General features: G+C 45.7%; 1 protein-coding gene across 2 annotated transcripts in view; it reads left to right on the top strand.

The window, feature by feature from the left end:
- The window catches only part of lrrc7 (leucine rich repeat containing 7), a 331,680-nt gene that overhangs the window by 298,077 nt on the left and 11,162 nt on the right, over positions 1-22,441 (top strand). For both annotated transcript variants that reach the window (XM_041208419.1, XM_041208420.1), the window contains one exon: positions 6,274-6,366. In XM_041208419.1, coding sequence (XP_041064353.1) covers positions 6,274-6,366 — 93 coding nt within the window. The remainder of the gene's footprint in view (positions 1-6,273; positions 6,367-22,441) is intronic.

The following is a 22,441-nucleotide window of genomic DNA, read 5'->3' on the forward strand; positions in this document are numbered from 1 at the left end:
GGCCCTTCGGCTCATCAAGTCTGCACTGACACATGAGAAACACCTGACCTACCTACCTAATCCCATTTACCAGCACTTGGCCCAGAGACTTGAATGTTATGACGTGCCAAGTGCTCATCCAGGTACTTTTTAAAGGATGTGAGGCAACCTGCCTCCACCACCCTCCCATGCGGTGCATTCCAGACTGTCACCACCCTCTGGGTAAAAAAGTTTCTCCTCACATCCCCCCTTAACCTCCTGCCCCTCACATTGAACTTATACCCCCTTGTGACTGACCCTTCAACTAAGGGGAACAGCTGCTCCCTATCCACCCTGTCCATGCCCCTCATAATCTTGTATACCTCAATCAGGTCGCCCCTTGGTCTTCTCTGCTCCAACGAAAACAACCCAAGTCTATCCAACCTCTCTTCATAACTTAAATCTTTCAACCCAGGCAACATCCTGGTGAATCTCCTCTGCATCCCCTCCAGTGCAATCACATCCTTCCTATAATGTGGCGACCAGAACTGCACACAGTACTCCAGCTGTGACCTCACCAAGGTTCTATACAACTCCAGCATGACCTCCCTACTTTTGTAACCTATGCCTCGATTGATAAAGGCAAGTGTCCCATATGCCTTTTTCACCACCCCACTAACATGCCCCTTCGCCTTCAGAGATCTATGGACACACACGCCAAGGTCCCTTTGTTCCTCAGAACTTCCTAGTGTCATGCCGTTCATTGAATACTTCCTTGTCAAATTACTCCTTCCAAAGTGTATCACCTCACACTTTTCAGAGTTAAATTCCATCTGCCACTTATCTGCCCATTTGACCATCCCATCTATATCTTCCTGTAGCCCAAGACACTCCACCTCACTGTTAGCCACCCGGCCAATCTTTGTGTCATTCGCAAACTTACTAATCCTACCCCCCACATAGTCATCTATGTCGTTTATATAAATGATAAATAATAGAAGACCGAGCACAGATCCCTGTGGTACGCCACTGGGCACTGGCTTCCAGTCACTAAAGCATCCTTCTGTCATCACCCTCTGCCTCCTACAACTAAGCCAATTTTGAATCCACCTTATCAAATTACCCTGTATCCCATGTGCATTTGCCTTCTTTATAAATCTCCCATGTGGAACCTTGTCAAAGGCTTTGCTGAAATCCATATAAACTACATCAACTGAACTACCCTCATCTACACACCTGGTAACCTCCTCAAAAAATTCAATCAAATTTGTTAGGCATGACTTCCCTCTGATAAAGCCATGCTGACTATCCCTGATCAAACCTTGCCTCTCCAAGTGGAAATAGATACTCTCCTTCAGAAATTTCTCCAATAGTTTCCCTACCACTGACATGAGACTCACTGGCCTTTAGTTCCCTGGCTTATCTCTACAACTCTTCTTAACTAGCGGAACCACATGAGCTGTTCTCCAGTCCTCTGGCACCTCCCCTGTGGCCAGAGAGGAATTAAAAACTTGGGTCAGAGCCCCTGCAATCTCCTCCCTTGCCTACCTCAGCAGTCTGGGACACAAATCATCCGGACCTGGAGATTTGTCCACTTTTATGCCTGCCAACACCTCCAATATCTTGTCACTCCCTATATCAATTTGCTTAAGAACCTCCCAGTTTCTCACCCCGAGTTCGATACCTTCATCCTCATTCTCTTGGGTGAAGACAGACGTGAAGTATTCATTCAACACTCTAGCGATATCCTCTGGCTCCACCCATAGATTGCCCCCTTGATCCCTTTTGGGTGCTAGTCTTTCCCTGGTTATCCTCTTCCCATTAATATACTTACAGAATATCTTGGGATTTTCCCTATTTTTACTAGTCAGAGCTTTCTCATATCTCCTCTTCGCTCTCCTAATTGCTTTCTTAAGCTCCACCCTGCACTGTCTGTACTCCACTAATGCCTCTGCTGATTTACTTCCCTTGTACCTGTTAAAAGCCTCTCTTTTCCTTCTCATCGTAAATGAATATCTCTGGTCATCCATGGTTCTCTGGGCTTGTTACTCCTTCTTGTCACCCTAAAGAGAACATATTGAGCCTGTACCCTCCCCGTTTCCTTTTTGAACACCCCCCACTGTTCCTCTGTAGATTTCCCCACAAGTAACTGTTCCCAGTCTGCTTTATTTTACTAAAACCCACTCTCCCCCAAACCAAAACATTTTTTTGCAACTTGTCGATTTCTTTGTCCATAACAAACTTAAACTGTACCATGTTGTGGTCGCTATCACCAAAATGCTCGCCCACCACCACCTCAGCCACCTGTCCGGCTTCATTCCCCAGAATTAGGTCCAGCACTGCACCGTCCCTTGTTGGACCCTCTATATATTGACCTAAAAAGTTCTCCTGTACGCATTTCAAGAAATCCATTCTATCCAAGCCCTTAACACTATGCCTATCCCAATTAATGTTGGGAAAGTTGAAATCACCTAATATAATTACCCTATTGTTATTGTTTTTACACACCTCCGCAAATTGTGCACGTATTTGCTCCTCAATTTCCCGCTGACTATCCAGGGGTCTTTAATAAACACCCAACAATATGGCTGCCCCTTTTTTATTCCTAAACTCTACCCACAAAGCTTCATTCGATGCCCCCTCCCAAGATATCATCTCTCCTTACTGCAGTAACTGACTTCTTAACTAATAATGCAATGCCTCCTCCTCTTTCACACCCTTTAACAACTTTGATTACTTTCTTAATGGCCTTAATAGGCCTTTGACAGTTCGGTGGGTACGCAGCTGACTCGGCTGCATGCCCACCGAACTGAAAATCTAAATGATGCGCGGTGACGCGGGACGCACACCCGATGTCACCACACGTCATTTAACGTGTCGGCAAGCAGGCCCCACCCCTGCTCACTGACCTGAAAACTCTTCCCTTGCTTGCAATGATGATCAATGTCTAGGCTCACGTAGAAAGATCTTCCACTTATGCACAGTGCCAGAGAAATACCAGTACCTTTCAAACCATACTTTTAGCATAAACCTTAGACTTGTTGCTCCAGTATTGATAGCCGTGCTTTCAGCTGCCTAGCTGCTAAGCTCTGGAATTCCTTCCCTAAATCTCTCTGCCTCTCTTTCTTTCTTTAGGATACTCCTTAAAACCTACCTCTTTGACCAAGATTTTGGTCATCTGCCCTAATATTTCCTTATGTAGTTCATTTTGTTTTTTAACGCTCCTGTAAAGTGCCTTGGTATATTTTACTACAGTAAAGGTGCTACATAAATGCAATTTGTTGTTGTTAGGGTTGAGCAATATCTGAGGCATGCAAATAAAGATGATAACAATACAAATAAATTAAATTGAATTTAATGTTTCTTGGACTGTAAGATTAATTTATATGAAAAAGGAAAACTTGCTTTTGTAGGATATATACAATGAAGTGATATTTCACAGACCCACAAACACTCTTGTAGATAATCAATAAGTCAGTGGGTTGATATTCAGTGGATATAATTTTCATATTGGTCTGTCTTATTAGAAACAAAGGGTTGAATTTTCCCGTCTGTGAGCGGGGGTGGGGGCGGAGCCCGCTCGCTGACACGTAAAATGACGCACTGTGATGTTGGGCGTGCATCTCAACATCGCTGCGCGTCATTTAGATTGTCAGTTTGGCAGGCACGCAGCCGTATCGGCTGCATGCCCACTGCATTGTCAAAGGCCTATCAAGGCCATTATTAAACTAATTAAAGTTGTTAAGAATGCTGCCCATCCAACAAGGTGGCCTTCGCATTTTTCATGAAACCTCATCCATGGGCGGGATGAATTTTCATGAAGGGTTTGTTAATTAAATTTAAAAATTTGAAAAAGTTAATGGACATATCCCAGCTCATGTGACACTTTCACCTGAGGGGACATGTCCTTAAATTTTTTTCCACCTTTATTAAACTTTCTACAACTTAATCTAGTAAACTTAATAATGCGAGAGTGCAGGTCCCAACTCAGGGAATCCCACCTCCCCCCCACCAGCCTGCACAAGGAGCGCACAGCACTTGTGGGTGTGCGTCACGCTGGGTGGGCCTTAATTGGCCCCCACGCGTAAAGTGACAGCGCGCACCTGGTTGGGGGCGACAATCGGATTCACGCTCGCTCCCGCCCGCCCCCGCACAACCACCCCCCCCCCCACCGAAGGAGGGACAATTCTTCCCAAAGATATTGGGATAGATATGATTTTTAAGGGGCCTGCCAGCAAAGCAAGCTGACCTGTAAAATGCACTGGCAAATCAACCAATTCCATTTGAAGGCCATTTCTGCACCATTAATGCAAATTTTGGCAGGTTTACTTTTTAATTCACAGAGATTATCATTAAAAAATCAGCCTAAAATTTTGTCCTGCCCTCTAGAACTTTCTTCCAAACCCACTAGGGACCCAGGAAAGACTCACAAAAATAAAATATGTGAGCTTTCCCATTGAATCGAGGCTTACCTCACGTGGCTTTTTTCAATAATATCAATGAATAAAACTGCACAGAAAGCTGTAGATAGTGGCTTGAGACTGTCCCCAGAGAATTGACGTAAATCTGTATATATATTTCCTAGCATAGATGGAGACAGCATAGAAGGAGATCAATCGGCCCATCATGTCTGTGCTGACTCTTTGTCAGAGCCCCACCAATTAGTCCCACTGCCCTGCTCTGACCTTAGTGCCTACTATAGGTACAGTGTTGCTTAAACCTCCTCATTTTCTGGATTTCACGGCTCCAAAGCCATGGGCTATCTTTTCCATGGCTTCCATTGGGAAGATGGGCAGTTCCTCAGACATTTTCCCCTCCTCCAGTTCCCTCATAATATGGGCAAAATGAGGTGAGTTTGGGGAAGGGTGTCATTTAATCAGGGCTAGAGGGTGTGGGGTAGAGACCTCGCCAACCTCCCGTCTCTGTCCCGATTAAGTCTGGGGCAGGAAGATGGCGGGGTCCCTAACCCACACCTTCTAGTTCAACTAAATTACACCACAACTCCAAATTTATGCCCACTTAAGGGTCTCATCCTGCCACCGCTGGTATTCAACCAGTGGTGGGCAAGGCAATTGCAATGCAGGGAGCCCAAAGAGCAAACTATCGAGTTTGTTTGCAGGCAGCCAGGGAACGTAGTGTTGGGAAGGGGGGTCCATTGAGAGCCACCCTCCCACCCTTTCTTCCAACCACCATCCCCCCACCATTCCATCCATCCCCAGTGAATGATGCCTTCCCCACATCTTCCATCCCAGCCTTACTCACCTGTGGCCTGGATCCCTCATTAATTCTGGGCCTCTGGTGGATGCAATGCTGGCAGCTACCACCGCTCCCTCTAGTGGCACTGCCTGCAATGGCGAGCTAACAGTCTCTGACTATCACAATATGGCAGGCCATGCCCAAAGGAGGCGAGGAGGGACTCTCGTCAGCTCTGCAGCTGGTGGACATGACCCTGTTGCCTGGATTAAATTCCATCCTATGTTAATCACTTGATGCTACATCCTCATTGACACAATATCTAATTCCTCCGAGGTGGAAGTATATGAGCTGGTAATTGGGAATGAGAAAGCAAATAACACAGGGAGTTAAATTAAGGAGGCGTTGGAAAAGAAATAGGGCAGGACCTTGCTTCAGGGACTCTTGAACAGGCTTTAGAGAGAGTACAGAAAAAATTTACAAGTAGTTCCAGGGCTGAGGGATTTAAGTTACATGAATAGACTGGAAAAGCCTGGGTTGGTCTCCTGAAAGACAAGGTTGAAAGGAGATTTGATAGAGGTGTTCAAAATCATGAGGGATCCAGACAGAGTAGATGAAGAGAAATTGTTCCAATTGACAGAAGGATCAAGAACTAGAGGACACAAATTTAAAATGATTGGCAAAAGAATCAAAGGCAACTTGAGGACAAACCTTTCACCCATTGATCCGGTATGTATTGCCTGACTGTGTGGTAGGGGCAGGTCCAATCATAGCTTTCAAAAGGGAAATGGATAAGCAACTAAAGGGGGAAAAAATCAGGACTATGGGGAAAGGGCAGTGGAGTGTGAGTAGCTAAATTGCTCTTGCAGAGAGCCAATATGAGCTTGATGGGCCGAATTGCATCCTTTAACCATTCTATGACTTTATGATTCTGTGGAACCTTCCTGACCTGTAGTGCTCAATTCCATACTAGACAGTGGATGAACTCACTGATCCATTGGAGCTTCACTGGATAAACTACAATGTATTACAGCATACAGAATCTTCCCATATTTTTATCAGGAGTGAGTGTATTGCTGTACTTGCAGTAACTATCCTGTTGTTGTTTCCTTTTTAACTCAGTTTTGTGTGAGAATAGAGAAGAATCCTGGCCTTGGCTTCAGTATAAGCGGTGGAGTAAGTGGACAAGGGAATCCCTTCAAGTCATCTGATATGGTAATCTTAAACAAAGCAAAAAAGTGCAATTGCAATTATCCCTGATCACTTACAGGCTACAGTAACATTGCACTACCCTCCATAGGTTGATGCCAGCTATCAAAGGATGAGCAGAAGTCAGCTACAGATGGTAAAGGGAAATGGTGTAAGTCAGCGAAGTTGGTTCTTCGTTCACAATAAGTGGCATGCTTTATAACTCTCCTGAAATTTGGATTATTGTTTTTCTACATAATTATTTTATTGATTATTCTAGCAATGATTTCAAAATACCAAAACATCTCCAATTAAGTACTGTAGTCGAGAATTCATGTTTTAATATCTTGCCATCCATACAAAAAGCAGAGCTTATTCACGGAAGTCTAGATTTTCTGCCTGATGTTATTTTACTACTAACACTAATCAATTTATTTAAAATGGCTGAACACCAGTGTCAAATTAACACAATCATAAAATCTAGCCAAAATGTATTATTCAGTGCAGCTGCATATCCTATGTGCCATGGTTATGTTTTCACATGGTAACCTTGGTACCCCTTTGTAACAGTCTCCTGCTTATGGCTCATCTTGACATCACAGCCCCTCATAGGACCCAATGAGGTCTTTGCAATAGGGGGTCTTTGCAATAGTTTGAATGCAATCACTCACATACCGCAAGAATTTATGCAATATTATTAGGTCTGGGGAATCAGCTATTCACTTTATCATAGGGTCCTCTTCTCCAATATAATCCCCTTTTCCATTTAGGCCAAGGGCTTGCATTATAAATTAGTTCTTTTTTGAACTACACCGTTGGAATGCTTCCTAACTACTAAACAACTATAACAATTGTAGTAGGGCCCAAATGACTGATCAGGAAGGATTGTGCTATATATGGGTTGCTTTGATTGCAAGAATTACGAAAAAAAAACTACAAGATAATCTTACTTTATACCAGCATCCTTCATACACTCAGAACCAAATTGAAGTTGCACCATTTTAGGAAATGGGATGCCCTATCTGGGACAACTAAATGTCTGCTGTTAAAATACATCTTCCAAAACCATTATCCTGTCCAAATTTGACCAATCATGTTCAGTAAATGTGTGAGCCGTACTCCACATAGCTGCCTTGCAGGTACTGTCAATGGGAACCAAAGAGAAGCAAAGAAGTAACATAGGAACATACGAACAAGGAGCAGGAGTAGTCCATTCAGCCCCTTGAGCCTGCTGTGCCATTTAATAAGGTCGTGGCTGATTTGATAGTAACCTGAAATCTGCATCCCACCTACCTCCAATAACCTATCCACCCCCTTGCTTACCAAGAATCTATCCATCTCTGCCTTAAAAATATTCAAGACTCTGCTTCCCCCACCTTTTGAGGAAGAGTTCCAAAGACTTTTGATCCTCTGAGTGAAAACATTTTACCTAATCTCTGTTTTAAATGGGCGACCCCTTATTTTTAAACAGTAACCCCTAATTCTAGATTTTTCCATAAGAGGAAACATCCTCTCCACATCCACTCTGTCAAGATCTCTCAGGATCTTATATGTTTCAATCAAACTGCCTCTTATTCCTCTAAACTTCAGTGGATGCAAGCCTAGTCCGTCCAACCTTTCCTCATAAGACAACCCATCCACTCCAGGTATTAATTTGGTAAACCTTCTTTGAACTGCTTCCAATGCACTTACATCCTTAATTAGATACAAGATAAGAAGAATGGCCCTTAACCAGACTTTTGGGGCAGCTGAATAGTTTGTTGGAGAATATATTCCATTAATCATTTCACTATACACTGTTTTGCCACCAAATTATCTCAAGTCTTGACTCCATATAGCAAATAGCTACCAGGATTTCTTAAAGTCCCGAGTTTGGTGAATGTAGGAAGAATGCATATCTATTAATTCTATCTTCCAGGTAAGAAACTTCAAATCAAAGAAGCATATCAAATAATCAGTCCATAGTTTATAAGAAACATTAAGGTTTCAGGTAGGAACTAAGGGAGATCTATTTAAAAGCAACTTCTATTTAGTGAGACACATAGGGATGAGAACCTACCAAACTTATTCCTAAGGATCAATGAAAGCCATGATCAGATGCTGCTCTGCTGAAACCAAACATTACTTTAGAATCACCCTGGGCTGGATTTAATCCAGGAATTTGGCAGCAGGGCCCAATTAATTGTGGGAGAGGCTCCGCATCAGTCTCCCAGTGGCAACAAAACCTCCCTCAATTAAGTCAGAGGGCAGAAGGGCCTGATGCAGGATTCCCGACGACTAGCAGTGGGATGACACTTAGGCTCATGAGCCAATTGACAAGCCTTTATTCCTGACCTCACTGCAATTTAGTGGGCATAGCTTTCCCGCACCTTCAGAAAGCCACCCAGCAAAACCTGCCAGGTTGGCTAGCAGTATCCTGGGGGGTGGGTCACTCTTTGTCAGGCACTCTGTGTCTGATTGAGGGACCCAGCATTGGGCAGGGGGTTGACCGCTGAAAGCCACCCTCCTGCCCTTGCCTCCAACTACCTCCTCCCACTTTCCTGTGACACCCCCATCCTGCCCTCACTTACCTTTGGCCTGGGTCCCATGATGATTCTGGGCACTTGGTGGATGCAGTGCCACCAGCAGCCACTGCTCCCGCTGGTGCTGGCAGCAATGATGAGCTGCTGGCCTCTGATTTGCCGATAGCTCTTGTCAGGCAGGACTTCCTCCACTGGGGTCCTCATAGCAGGGATGGGCAACTGGTGGCCAGTCAAGTGCCTGATGGATAATTTATTCTTTTGGGCTCCCCCTGCAGAAATGACAGGGTATCTCTGCCAGTACACTAACTGGTGGGTGAGACCCCTGTCTACCTGACACAATTCCAGCCCTTGAATTCATTTGTCTTATTACTAACCACCTGCTTAAATCCCTCTCCCTTTCTCTCTCACCTTTAAGGACAAGTTCAAGAAGCTTATAGATTTCTTTGTGGTAACATATATGTCATGGAATCAAAAATCCTCAGCCCCATCTGAAAACATGAGTGTAGCCTAGGCCCTTAAAGTGAGTGTCTGATTCTTTGCAGAAGAGCTAGTATGTGAGCATGTCATCAGGCAAGGTGATACCTTTGGTGTCTAACCTCTGAAAATTGTTGCTGGTAAATCACAAGTGAAGAGCCCTCCTCTCATCTAGCCTCTAAAATACATGAGGTGCCGGTCTCTGAGTTGGCGCTTGTTAGGAATAGATTGAGTGATGGTTTCTGCTTCAGCAAGTTTAGACTCGTCTTCCTGAAATGACAGAGGTACTCCCACATTTTCTGTTCCTAAAATTGAAGAGAAGAACTTGGTTTAGCTTTTATTGTGAACAAAGAGAAGAGAAAGAAGTGATAGCCAATCGGTAGTACCGAATTTGAGTATTGCTGAAAAAATACATTTTGTTGAAGCTTTTCATCTTGCACTCGTCAGGATAATCGCAAGAATACCAATGTCAGGGGAAGCAACAACTTTATACAGAATGAAAAGCGAGTGCTGATTGGTTGGCAAGTGGATTCTGATTGGTAGAGGCGTTGCCATGGAGAATGCACCAGTTAATGGTGGCTGACAGTTAACTGCCAAGTATTGTTTGAAATTTAAACCAGGAAGCTTAACTCTGATAGGTCAAGGCATTGCCCTGAGGAATGAACCAGCAAATGGCTATCACTTACTTTGTTTAGCTGAAGTAGGTGCAATGTGTGTACATGTTCTTTCTGTCTGCAAAGAACAGGGCTTTGTGTATTAATTTAGGTAGCTTCTAGTACATGCAAATGCACCACACTGCGAGCCCGACTGACAATCTTAAATTGGTTGTCAGCCTAATTTTTAGCACATTGAGGATTATTTAGTAAATGTTGTCCAATTGGGTAATCACATCTAATGTTGGACACTGTATTTTGAGTTTTGCAAGCAGGGTCTGGTTGGGTATGGTCCGTACCTTCCCCATTATGAACAGCAGAAGGAACATACTGTTTGATACAATCCGCCAGTCTTTGGGACATATGGCCTACATACCTAGCATCACACTGGCACTGAAATTCATATATCACATTATTCACTTGTGAGATAGAAGATCTTTTTGGCTTGACGACAGTATCCTGTTATTGACGAATACCACTCATGTTGCTACTGCATAGTATCAGCATGAAACAGCTAGCTTCACCTGTTGCTCAAATGTTTGCGATACTTTACCCTTCTGGAGTAATCTGAGGTAGCCTGGGCACCTTTCAGTGCTGAAAGTGATGGCCTTAGGTCCATTCATGAGTTTGTGCGATATACAGCACGAAATGATCTGATTAGAAAGAAGTGACTAGTGAAAGTAGCTGCAGTATGTCAAGTAAGAAGAAAAAAAGAGAACCTGGGTGTGACAAGACCCTAGTTTTGTCCAACTTTGCCACTTGCTGTGACCTTAACTCTCATCTGTGTGTGATGTACAGGATTTTTTTTCTTCCACACCTGGAGTACTGTGGGTAATTTTACATATCGCACCTTAGACAGGATAATAGCCTTGGAGGGAGTGCAGCATAGATTTACCAGAATAATGCTTGGACTTCACAGATTAAATTACAGGGAGAGATTACACAAACTAGGGTTGTATTCCTTGGAATTTAGAGGGTTACGGTATAATTTGATCAAAGTTCTCAAGACATGAAAGGAAACAGATGGGATAAATAGAAATAAACTATTTCCACTGGTTGGGGAGTCTCAGACTCGGTCTAAAAATAGAAAACACTTCTACAGACAAAGGGTGGTGCAAGTTTGAAACTATCTTCTAGTTAATTTAAAATCTGAGATTAATAGATTTTTGTTAACCAAAAGTATTAAAGGATAGGTGCAAATGCAGGTTTATGGAGTTAGGTTGCAGATCAGCCATGATCTCTTTGAATGATGGAACAGGTTTGAGGGGCTGGATGGCTACTCCTGTTTGTATGTTCCCCACAGTTCAGACAATGCACAGTGATAACACTCCTTAGTTCAGGTAACGCATAGTCCCAACATGACTCACAATTCATGCATACATACCTAGCATCACACTAGTCCCCAAGTGGCAATATTGGAGGTGCCAATGTGCGGTGCTTATATTAGTAAGAGCTCATGCCACAAACAGATGGCAATGTATCTAGTTTGCTGACTAGTACAGCATGACATAGTTTCTAAGTACAACACACTGTAAAGTAGGTCAAGTAGCAGGTAAGTAGAAGAGTGTTGCCATTCACTGACACATTCAGGGGCACAGAGTTCCAGAAGCTTTCAGTGATGCCCAAGAGACCCCTATTTTTAAGGCAGCACATTAAAGGGAAGATAGAAATTAAAAGAAAAGAAAAGATATGATGCTTATGTGCCTAATCTCATACTATGGTGCCATGGCACCTTGCACTGTGGTGCTTCAGCTGAATATTCACATCGCCAAACTGCAGATTCGATTGTCATTGCATCAGTGACAAACTAAAAGACACCACAGACTGAAATTCAATTATTGTATTGATGCAGGATTCACAAAACAAACAACAGGAACAGCATGAATTACTCGGATTTTACTGATTCAGAATCCCTAAAACAAACGCTGAATTTAATGATGACTCCAGGAGCGGGAAACATGGTGGGAGGGGTGAGTTAATTATGTGGGAGTCAAAATTTTGAAATTATGGTGGCAGGTTCAGACTGAAAAATCAAGCCAGCAGTGTGGTAGTAATGTGTCGTACCTCATGCCATTCTATGTCAGGTTCCTACTTCTAATACATTTGCATGCCATGAATACCCATTATCTTAAAACTTTTTGAAATTAAGTCCTTCCTTCTCAATTAAGGCAACGGTGCAGGGGAACCTCTTGGTACCCAGTTCACATTTGTTTAAAGGCGGCATGCACCAGTCAGCTTTGTGCAGTTATGTCTGAGGTGAGTGGTTGTATTTGTTGAACTCTGCGGTGCGTGGGAGGGGAACAGGAGAATGGCAGCTTGCGTGGATGGCCAGGACTGACAAAGGAAAATCAAGATTGAGGGGATGGGGAGTTCAGGTGGGGGCATGGAATACTAGAAGTGGGTTTTGAGGGAGGACAGCTGGTGGGGTAGGGATATGTTCAGTGGGAAGAAACTGACGTCTTATGGGTGGGTGGAGGCAGTCAGTGAAGATAAACGGAATGAGGGGCCTAAGGGATGGGGTCAGTACTGTCCAAAGTTGGCTCCTGTGGGTGAAACTCAGGGTGCTGGCTGGCAAAGGGAAAATTCACTGCCACAGGGAGGAGTTTGATTAGGTAGTGGGGCAGGTCCAGTCTGAGGTGGCGATATTCAAAGGTCTCATAGGGCAGATCACAGGATCTAACAGAGGCTCTAGGGATGATGTGGGGAGCATTTGGTATCAGGGGAGGAATCTCGACAGGGATGGGGTTCAGCTCAAAGCGGGGATGGAGGTAGGCTCAGAGTGGAGGCTGAGTGAGGCTCGGGGTGAGATGGAGGTAGGCTCACAGAGGGGGGATGGGAGTAGGCTCACAGAGGGGGGTGGGAGTAGGCTCACAGAGGGGGGATGGGAGTAGGCTCACAGAGGGGGGATGGGAGTAGGCCCACAGAGGGGGGATGGGAGTAGGCCCACAGAGGGGGGGATGGGAGTAGGCTCACAGAGGGGGGATGGGAGTAAGCTCAGAATTGGGAATGGGGGCGAGGCTCAGAGGGGGGTTGGGGATAGGTTCGGGAGGGATGGGTTGGCTCAGAGGGGGGGATGGGGGCAGGATCAGAGGCGGACTGGGTAGGCTTGGGGGGATGGGGGTAGGCTCAGAGGGGGAGAGATGGCATGTCTACTTTCTTGTTGACATGATAAGGGTGATGGGGGAGGTTCAAGCGTTACAGGAAGAAGCACAATGATGTTGGGTGGGTCAAGGGTGATGGGGACAAAATGTAAGATGACAGGAGTAGGTTGCAGGGTTGTGGGTTGCAATTCGAGGGTCACTTACACACTGTTATTGACCATGTTCAAAAACTTACTTATAGCTGCCAGGAGTTCAGATCCAAGTGGGAGGCCACTGTTGGGTGGGTGGAGTTTTGGGTGTTGGCAACTGGGAGTAGAAAAGCTCACTGCTCAGCAGCTGTATGGATGAAACCCTTGGAAACACACATTCTCTCACCACTGTCTGACTTTTTTTACACGGTTCACTTGGTGGATTTGCTATGGGTTTGATAAACCCAATATTCCTACAACCTTGGGAACAGGAGGAGAGGATTCAACAAAGGAGGGCTGTTTCCCGCCAACAACTGAGATTGCCACGCAAGCAGCAGGCAGCACCAGAGGGGTGGGGTGTGGGGGTGGGGGGTGGTGGTGGTGGTCAAGAGCCATTCAGGGAAGGCACTGAGAAGAAGGTCACTGGCACAGCAGTGCATCTTCAGGACAAGGACAAACTACCTCCTGATGTCCAAGAGACAATGCCAGAGACACCTGAAGCTGGCCCAGGAAGGGGCCATGGAATTTGCCAGATCCTGCAGCAAGACCTGCAGCCACATGGATTTGGTAGCAACCCCATGCCTGTGGCCCTCACAGTGCCTGTGGTGCTCAACAATTTTACCACCGGCTGCTTCCAGAGTTCCACGATCGTCATGTGTCATTTTGCAGGCTGCCACACACTGGTGCATCATAAAAGTGACCAGTGCCCTCTTCTGTCATGTTAACGAGTTCACCATGTGCACCACAGATTATGACAGCCAGAGGACCAAGGCAATGGGCTCTTCAACGAGTGTGTGATTCCCTAGAATGCATGGGGTAATTGACTGTACTCGTGTTGTTGTCAGAGCTCCCTTGGAGCAGCCAGCAGCATATGTAACTGCAAGGGATTCCACTCTCTAATTGACCAACTTGTCTGTGACCATAGATGAAGAATCATGCAGGTCTGTGCTTGTTTCCCAGGGAGCTCTCATGACTCATATATCTTGCGGAACTTGCAGCTTCCTTTTCCAGGTCCCTTCACAGATTGACAGCTGAATCCTGGATGACAAGGGCTATCTCCTCTGGACCTGGTTGATGACACCAGTGAGGCATCCCCACAGCACAGCGGAAGAACACTACACCAGAAGCATCATCAAACAGACATTGGCATGTTGAAAATGCACTTCCTGTGCCTTAACAGGTCCGGAAGTGCTCTGCTGTACGCATCACACCACACAGGGTTTCACGGATAGTCGTGGTATGTTGTGCACTCCACAATGTAGCCATGCAATGTGGTGAACTCTTGCATCAGGACAACAGGGAGGAGCAACACTCCTCCTCAGATGAGGATGAATGGGATGAGCCTCTGGAAGAGGACATGAATGCGTATGAGCCTCTACTGGATGCCAGGGTCATGGTGAGACGTGTCAGAGATATCAGGGACGATCTTATATACATGAGATTTGTCCAAGATTGTGGGGCCTACATGACCAATATCCCATAACCAAGACATATTTTCCTGCTTGGAATGTATTTCAACCCTTGCCAGCCTGCCCAACACCCCTGAGGTCTACCTCTGCAATGTGTCCTCTACCACCTAGAATAGCAAGGGGAGAGACCTCTGCCACACACACTCGCTACTGTCAGTCAGGAGAACTGATGCAGTCTACAATGACTGAGACATCAGAACTTGCTCCATCACTTGATTTCACATAAAGCAGTTCAATTGTCCCTGTAGAACATAATCTCAGGCGTTCTCCTTGACACTGCATATGATGGGAGTGTCTGCAGACCCCACTTCTTCCTTTAGTCCCACATACTGGCAAATATCAAAATGGACACACAAATAAACATTAAATAAAGACTGATTGCAAACACACAACACAATGATCTCCTACACAGTAAAGGAGATGTCTAACATTCCCCTGCAGCCATCAATGAATGCCAGACATGAGGCATGACAATATAGTTAGGTCTCTGACAAATCAAGTCCCTAAAAAAGGATAATGATGTGCACATGAATAAAGTGAAAACAATATATGTGTAATATTTACGTGTGACAAAGTGAATTTTGTAAAAGTGGGTGTGCCACCTTTGTGCTCTCATAAATTCTTACATTTTCTGTTCCTTTCACTACATCTTGGTGTGACCCTGACACCAGCAGCTGTGGTCAAGGCAGGCAGCTGAGTGTGATGCCCAATTGCCTGCAAAGACTTTGCGGGGTGTCCTCTGGAGATCTGAAACTTTGAGGGCTCCAGCTCACTGGGGGTGTCCTGCCCAGGTGTAGGGGCAACCACCCCAGCCAAGCTTGCTGGAGGCAATGGGGTCAATGGCAAAGGGGTTGAGGAGAGGCCACTCACCCTGGGAGTATCCTGAGAGGAAGACCCCAGGGCAGCTGGCACATGCTCCTCCTCTACCTGGGTGCGCAATTGTACCTCCCTATCTCCGTGAGGAGAAGGAGCACCTGGAGATCCTCATTGTCCTCTCGCCTAGCCATTGCTGTATGAAGCATTTGGTTAGAGCAGTGGAATGCAGGTCAGAGGGCATATGGGTCGATTACTAGACATGGGTTTCCATGGCAGTCGCCAACCTCTTCATGGAGGAAGCCTTGCGCTTATATGCCTGAGACATGGCAGAACTCATGGTGTGCATGGACTCCTCCATAGTCTGTGCAAAGCTGCACCTAGCCCCTGGCATCTCTGCCATATTTTCCCCTAACCCCTGCTACATTTCTTGTATCATCAGCTGGGCCCTGTTCCCCAAAAGTCCTGGTGTCCGGGACCTCAGCTGTCACAGCCTCCCTCAGCTGCTGAGATGTGTCTGTACTGTGTTCATAAGAATATGGACACTATTCTAAATGCAGCCTCTTCACAACCCAGGTGGGTGTAGCTGCACTGGTGGAGAGGCAGGTAATGGTGTATCCTTTGGGACCCTGCATCATCATCCTGGAGCCTTCAGTCTCCTGGAGGGGCTGCGGCCTGGGCCTGGATTCTGGGGCCTGTGAAGGAGAATTAAAAGAAATACGTGAAGGTTCCACAGAGTGCTGAGACAGCACAATTCCTCACGTAGTCCTGAGCACACATTACGGCAGGTTTGATGCATCCTACTCTGAAGCTTTGCCAATCCAGCCTCGCTGTCAGCTACAGTTCAATCGCCCTATTCTCCTGCAATCTGGAGGGCTTTTTCTTCAGCAGGGGTGAGGACCTTAAGATTAGGGATCCCTCTGCCTGTATATGCCCTTTCCTTCAGGTTATGGATCTACTTGTCTTGCAGGAGAAAGTTGAGATTTAGTGACTTGACAAATGCCAACTGACCCCCTTGTCTGCCACATGCACAATACACTGGTCCACAATGTGTTAGGTTGCATCCAGTTACTCACTCAAGCCAAACTGTCACACGCTTTGGCCTGAAGTGTGATGCGGTCCTGAAGTTCATCACGCATTCACCAGTCTAACCTTCCTGCACACTCGCACAAATATATCACCCGATACCCACATGAGAATCCCATGCCACTGTGATACTTACCCAGTTGGGTTGAATGAGGTCAGTGACCTTTTTCCTACACTGAACCCAGGATCTCCGGTGGACCCCACGGATGCTAACCTCCTCTGAGATCTCTGTCCATGCTGCCTTGGTTGGCAGGAGGATCTCCTGTTCCCATCACTTGGGAAAAGCACCTCCTACTGCTCCCTGACAGCCTAGAGGAGAATCTGCAGGGAGGCATCGCTGAAACATGGAGCTGATCCATGACCTCTCTCTGACATCTCCAACGTGATGAGAATGAGCCTCGGACTTGATGGAGTGGGGTGGGTGAGGGGGGTTCCAGAATAGTAAAGATTTATAAGGGAGAGTGATTGGGGGAAGAAGTTTGAAGGGGCTTGAGGAGGATGAAGGGATCCACAGAACAAATGACTCAGACCTCTGACCTGTGTCACCCCCAAGAGTCAGCAGACTCTGGATTTGAAAAAAAAATAAAGTGACATCACAGGAAAGCCATAAGTAGATTGGTTGGTGAGTAATTGCTGTTAAGGGGTGTCTGTAAAGAACTGGAATTTAGAAAAATGTAATTTTTTAAACAACCCTTAAATAGCTACCTTATAACTAATTTTGAAGCAGTAGCAGAGGGAAGTAAGAAACTAGTGAGTCCACTATTTATATTATTCTTAAATGGTGGGGTTTGTTAGATTGCTGGTGTTTAAATTAGTACAGTAAGGTCTGGTGAAAAAAGGCATTAATTTAACTTAATAATTAATTAAGAAAATAATTTTTTTTAAATTGACTTTTATGGGATGTGGGCTTCGCTGGCTAGTGCAGATCTCCAGTTGCCCTTGTGAAGGTGGTGGTGAGCTGCCTTCTTGAACCACTGCAGTACCCGTGGTGTAGGTACACTCACAGTGTTGTTAGGGAGGGAGTTCCAGGATTTTGACCCAGCAACAGTGAAGGAATGGCAATATATTTCCAAGTCAAGATGGTGAGTGGCTTGGAGGGGAATTTCCAGGTGGTGGTTTTCCCATGTATCTGCTGCCCTTATCCATCTGGATGGTAGCGACCGTGTGTTTGGAAGCTGCTGCCGAAGGAGCCTTGGTGAGTTTCTGCAGTGCATCTTATAGATGGTACACACTGCTGCTGCTGTGCGTCAGTGGTGGAGGGATTAAATATTTGTGGATGGGGTTCCAATTAAGCGGGCTGCATTGTCCTGGATGGTGTCGAGCTTCTTGAGTGTTGTTAGATCTGCATTCATCCAGGCAAGTGGAGAATATTCCATCACACGCCTGACTTGTGTCTTGTAGATGCTGGACAGGCTTTGGGGAGTCAGGAGTTGAGTTACTCATTGCAGGATTCCTAGCCTCTGACCCGCTTTTGTAACCACAGTATTTATATGACTAGTCCAGTTCAGTTTCTGGTCAGTGGTAACTGCCAGGATGTTGATAGTGGGGGAGTCAGTAATGGTAATGCCATTGAATGTCAAGCAGTGATGGTTGGGTTCTCTCTTATTGGAGATGCTCATTGCCTGGCACTTGTGTGGCACAATTGTTACTTGCCACTTGTCAGTTCAAGCTTGGATATTGTCCAGGTTTTGCTGCATTTGGACATGGACTGCTTCAGTATCTGAAGAGTCGCGAATGTTGCTGAACATTGTGCAATCATCAGCGAACATCCCCACTTCTGACCTTATGATAGAAGGAACATCATTGATGAAGCAGCTGAAGATGGTTGGGCCTAGGGCACCACACTGAGGAATTCCTGAAGTGATTCCTGGGATTGAGACGATTGACCTCCAACAACCACAACCACCTTCCTTTGGGCTAGGTATGACTCCAACCAGCGGAGAGTTATCCCCGATTCCCATTGACTCCAGTTTTGCAAGGGCTCCTTGATGCCATACTCAGTTATATGCTGCCTTGATGTCAAGGGCAGTCACTCTCACCTCAGCTCTGGAGTTCAGCTCTTTTATCCATGTTTGAACCAAGGCAATAATGAGATCAGGAGCTGATTGGCCCTGGTGGAACACAAACTGAGCACCAGTGAGCAGGTTATTGCTAAGCAAGTGCCGCTTGATAGCACTGTTGATGACCCCTTCTATCACTTTACTGATAATGGAGAGTAGATGGGGGGGGGGGTAATTGGCCGGTTGGATTTGTCCTGCTTTTTGTGTACAGGACATACCTGGGCAATTTTCCACAATGCCGGGTAGATGCCAGTGTGTAGCTGTACTGCTACAGCTTGGCTAGGGGAACGGCAAGTTCTGGAGCACAAGTCTTCAGTACTGTTGCCGGAATATTGTAAGGGCCCAACCCCTTTGTAGTATCCAGTGCCTTCAGCCGTTTCTTGATATCACATGAAGTGAATCAAATTGGCTAAAGACTGGCACCTATGATGCTGGGGATGCCCAGAGGAGGCTGAAATGGACTATCCACTCAGCATTTTGGCTGAAGGTTGCGAATTCTTCAGCCTTATGTTGCACTGATGTGTTGGGCTCCTCCATCATTGAGGATGGAAATATTTGTAGAGCCTCCTCCTGGGAGGAGTGGGTTGTTTAATTGCCCACCACCATTCATGACTGGATGTGGCAGGACTGCGGAGCTTAGATCTGATCTGTTGGTTATGGAATCACTTAGCTCTGTCAATCACTTGCTGCTTATGCTGTTTGGCACGCAAGTAGTACTGTGCTGTAGCTTCACCAGGTTGACGCCTCATTTTTAGTTATGCCTGGTGTTGCTCCTGGCATGCAGTCCTGCACTCTTCATTGAATCAGGGTTGATCCTCTGGCTTTGTGATAATGGTAGAGTGGGGACTTGCCGGGCCATGAGGTGACAGATTGTGTTTGAGTACAGTTCTGCTGCTGCTGATGGCCAACAGCACCTCATGAATGCCCAGTCTTAAGCTGCTAGATCTGTTTGAAATCTATCCCATTTAACATGGTGGTAGTGCCACACAACACGGTGGAGGATATACTCAATGTGAAGATGGGACTTCATCTCCACAGGGACTGTGCGATGGTCACACTGACCGATACTGTCATGGACAGATGCATATGTGGCAGGCAGGATGGTGAGGACAAGATCAAGTATGTTTTTCCCTCTTGTTGGTTCCCTCACCACCTGTCACAGACCCAGTCTAGCAGTTATGTCCTCTTGGACTCGGCCGGCTGAGTCTGTGGTGGTACTACTGAGTCACTCTTGATGATGAACATTGAAGTACCCCACCCAGAGTACAATCTGTGCCCTTGCCACCCTCAGTGCTTCCTCTAAGTGGTGTTCAACATACAGGAGTACTGATTCATCAGCTGAGCAGGGGGTGAGGGGGGTGCCAGTATAGGGTAATCAGCAGTAGGCTTCCTTGCCCTTGTTTGACTTGATGCCATGAGACTTAATGGGGGCTGGAGTCGATGTTGCGAAATCCCAGGGCAACTCCTTCCCGACTGTATACCACTGTGCCGCCATCTCTGCTGGGTCTTTCCTGCTGGTGGGACAGGACATACCCAGAAAAGGTGATGGTGGTGTCTGGGACATGATTTGTAAGGTATGATTCCGTGAGTATGACTATGTCAGGCTGTTACTTGCCTAATCTGTGAGACAGCTCTCCCAATTTTGGCAGAAGCCCCAGATGTTACTAAGGAGGACAGGGCTGGGTTTGTTATTGTCGTTTCCGGTACCTATGTGAGTGCCGGGTGGTCTGCCCAGTTTCATTCCTTTCTTTTGACTTTTTAGTGGTTGGGTATTACTGAGTGGCTTGCTAGGCCATTTCTGTGAGCATTTTAAAGTCAACCACATTACTGCAGATCTGGAGTCACATGTAGGCTAGACCAGGTGAGGACGACAGATTTCCTTCCCTAAAGGGCATTAATGAACCAGATAGGCTTTTGTGACAGTCGACAATGGTTTCATGGTCATCATTAGACTTTTCAACAAATTTTTTAAAAATTTACATTTCACCATCTGCCATGGTAGGATTCGAAGCCGGGTCCCCAGACCATTGCCCTAGGTTTCTGGATTACCAGTCCAGATTAATTAGCCTTTCCTAATTATCTAATTAAGGCACAATAAGGATGGCAGGGCAGGTGATGAGTTGCAACTGCAGAATGTGGAAGCTCCTGGACACCAGTGTGATTTAGGGCTAACACATCCACAGTAAGTATCTGCAACCTGCTGGAGATTAGCTGTGGACACTGTAATGAATCCAGAGAGGGGAAAGTGTTATGATCCCCAGCTGAGGTTACCACTGGACAAGCCTGATCCCAGGCTGGAACATAGCTTGATAGATCCTAACCTTCATTTGTTTGTTTAGATACGTGGAGAGGGGCTATTGAACAGAGTCACCAGAGTCAGCTAATGAACTTTTTAACAAAAGAGTAAAACATTTATTAAACAAGACAAGATGAACTATATTATATTACTCCTTCACCCACAACTATGCCTTTACAGATATATCCAGATTTGTAAGGATAACACAAGTTACAAAAGCTATCTTATACTCTAATGTTCCCAGCAAGTACACAGTCCATGTAAACCAAAGACAACCTGTGATCAGCCACACCACACTCTAAAACCAAGTGACAGATGCCACCCCAGACAGATGCTATGGATTTCTTAACTCCCTCCAGACTCTTGTTACACCATAAGCCAACTGACCTCACTGAACTCCATCTTTCACATGTGGGTTTCCAATCTCCGCTCTCCAAGAACTCGCCTTTGAATCATCTCCCAAACTGACGCTAGGTTTCACCTCCAAGGTTTCGAACTCTCCTTCCAATGTTCTTCTCCCTTGGGTCACCACATGCGTTCAAGATTTCCTCCACACACTGTCTCTCACTGACTCAGCTGTCAACAGTACACCACTGCTTCACGTGCCCATAGCAAAGAGTTACGGAACTTCAGTTGTCTCTTTGGACCCTCTGACTTTTCACAACCTTTATATTGCTTTGACTCTGCTTCCTGCAGCTTGGAGCTTTAAGCTTGAACCTTGGAGCCTTTCTCTGTCCCTCACTCTTAACTTCACTTAACAGAACCTTTTCCAGGTTCCTGTCCTCCCTTTGACTAGAAGGTCTTCTTGGAACTTTCTCCTATTCCACTGCCCTGGATTTTGGGGACTTTGGGGACTTGCTTCTTTAGCTTGGGATTTGCTGTCTGTCCTTTTTGCTCCAGTCTCTCTCTGGCAGCTACTTTTAACCAACTTTAGCACGGAACTAGCTAAATGCCCCTTTTAGGTTTCTTCTGCTTGACAGCCGTCTTCAAACTGAACTCAAAACTGCTGTGTGTGTCTGCGGGAGGGACCTGCCTCTCTGGATCCCTGTTGCTAGGCAACGGCCCAGTTTTTCTACTCTTGTGTTTGCTTAACTTCTCTTACAGTCATAAACTCTCCTTAGAAATGCAGGCACCTTTTAAAGTGAAACTAAAAACTCACCATGACAATTTCTTAACACACAGGTACAGAAGTACAAATAAAACTTAAACGTTAAAGCTAAACCTCATTCCTAACAGTCACAAATACCAATATAACTTACTTAAAATATCTCTATTTCCTAACAAATGTTACCTGGATACGTTATTCCAGAAGAGAGTCATGGCCATCAGGATAGGGTCTTCTGCTAGATTCACTGATCACCAACTCATTCAGGATGGACCCAACAGTGTGCGAACTTTGTGTCCTGTTTGACCATTAGCTGAGCTACTGAATCTCAGATC

Source organism: Carcharodon carcharias, chromosome 16 (assembly GCF_017639515.1).
Source record: "Carcharodon carcharias isolate sCarCar2 chromosome 16, sCarCar2.pri, whole genome shotgun sequence".
Taxonomy (NCBI): Eukaryota; Metazoa; Chordata; class Chondrichthyes; order Lamniformes; family Lamnidae; genus Carcharodon; species Carcharodon carcharias.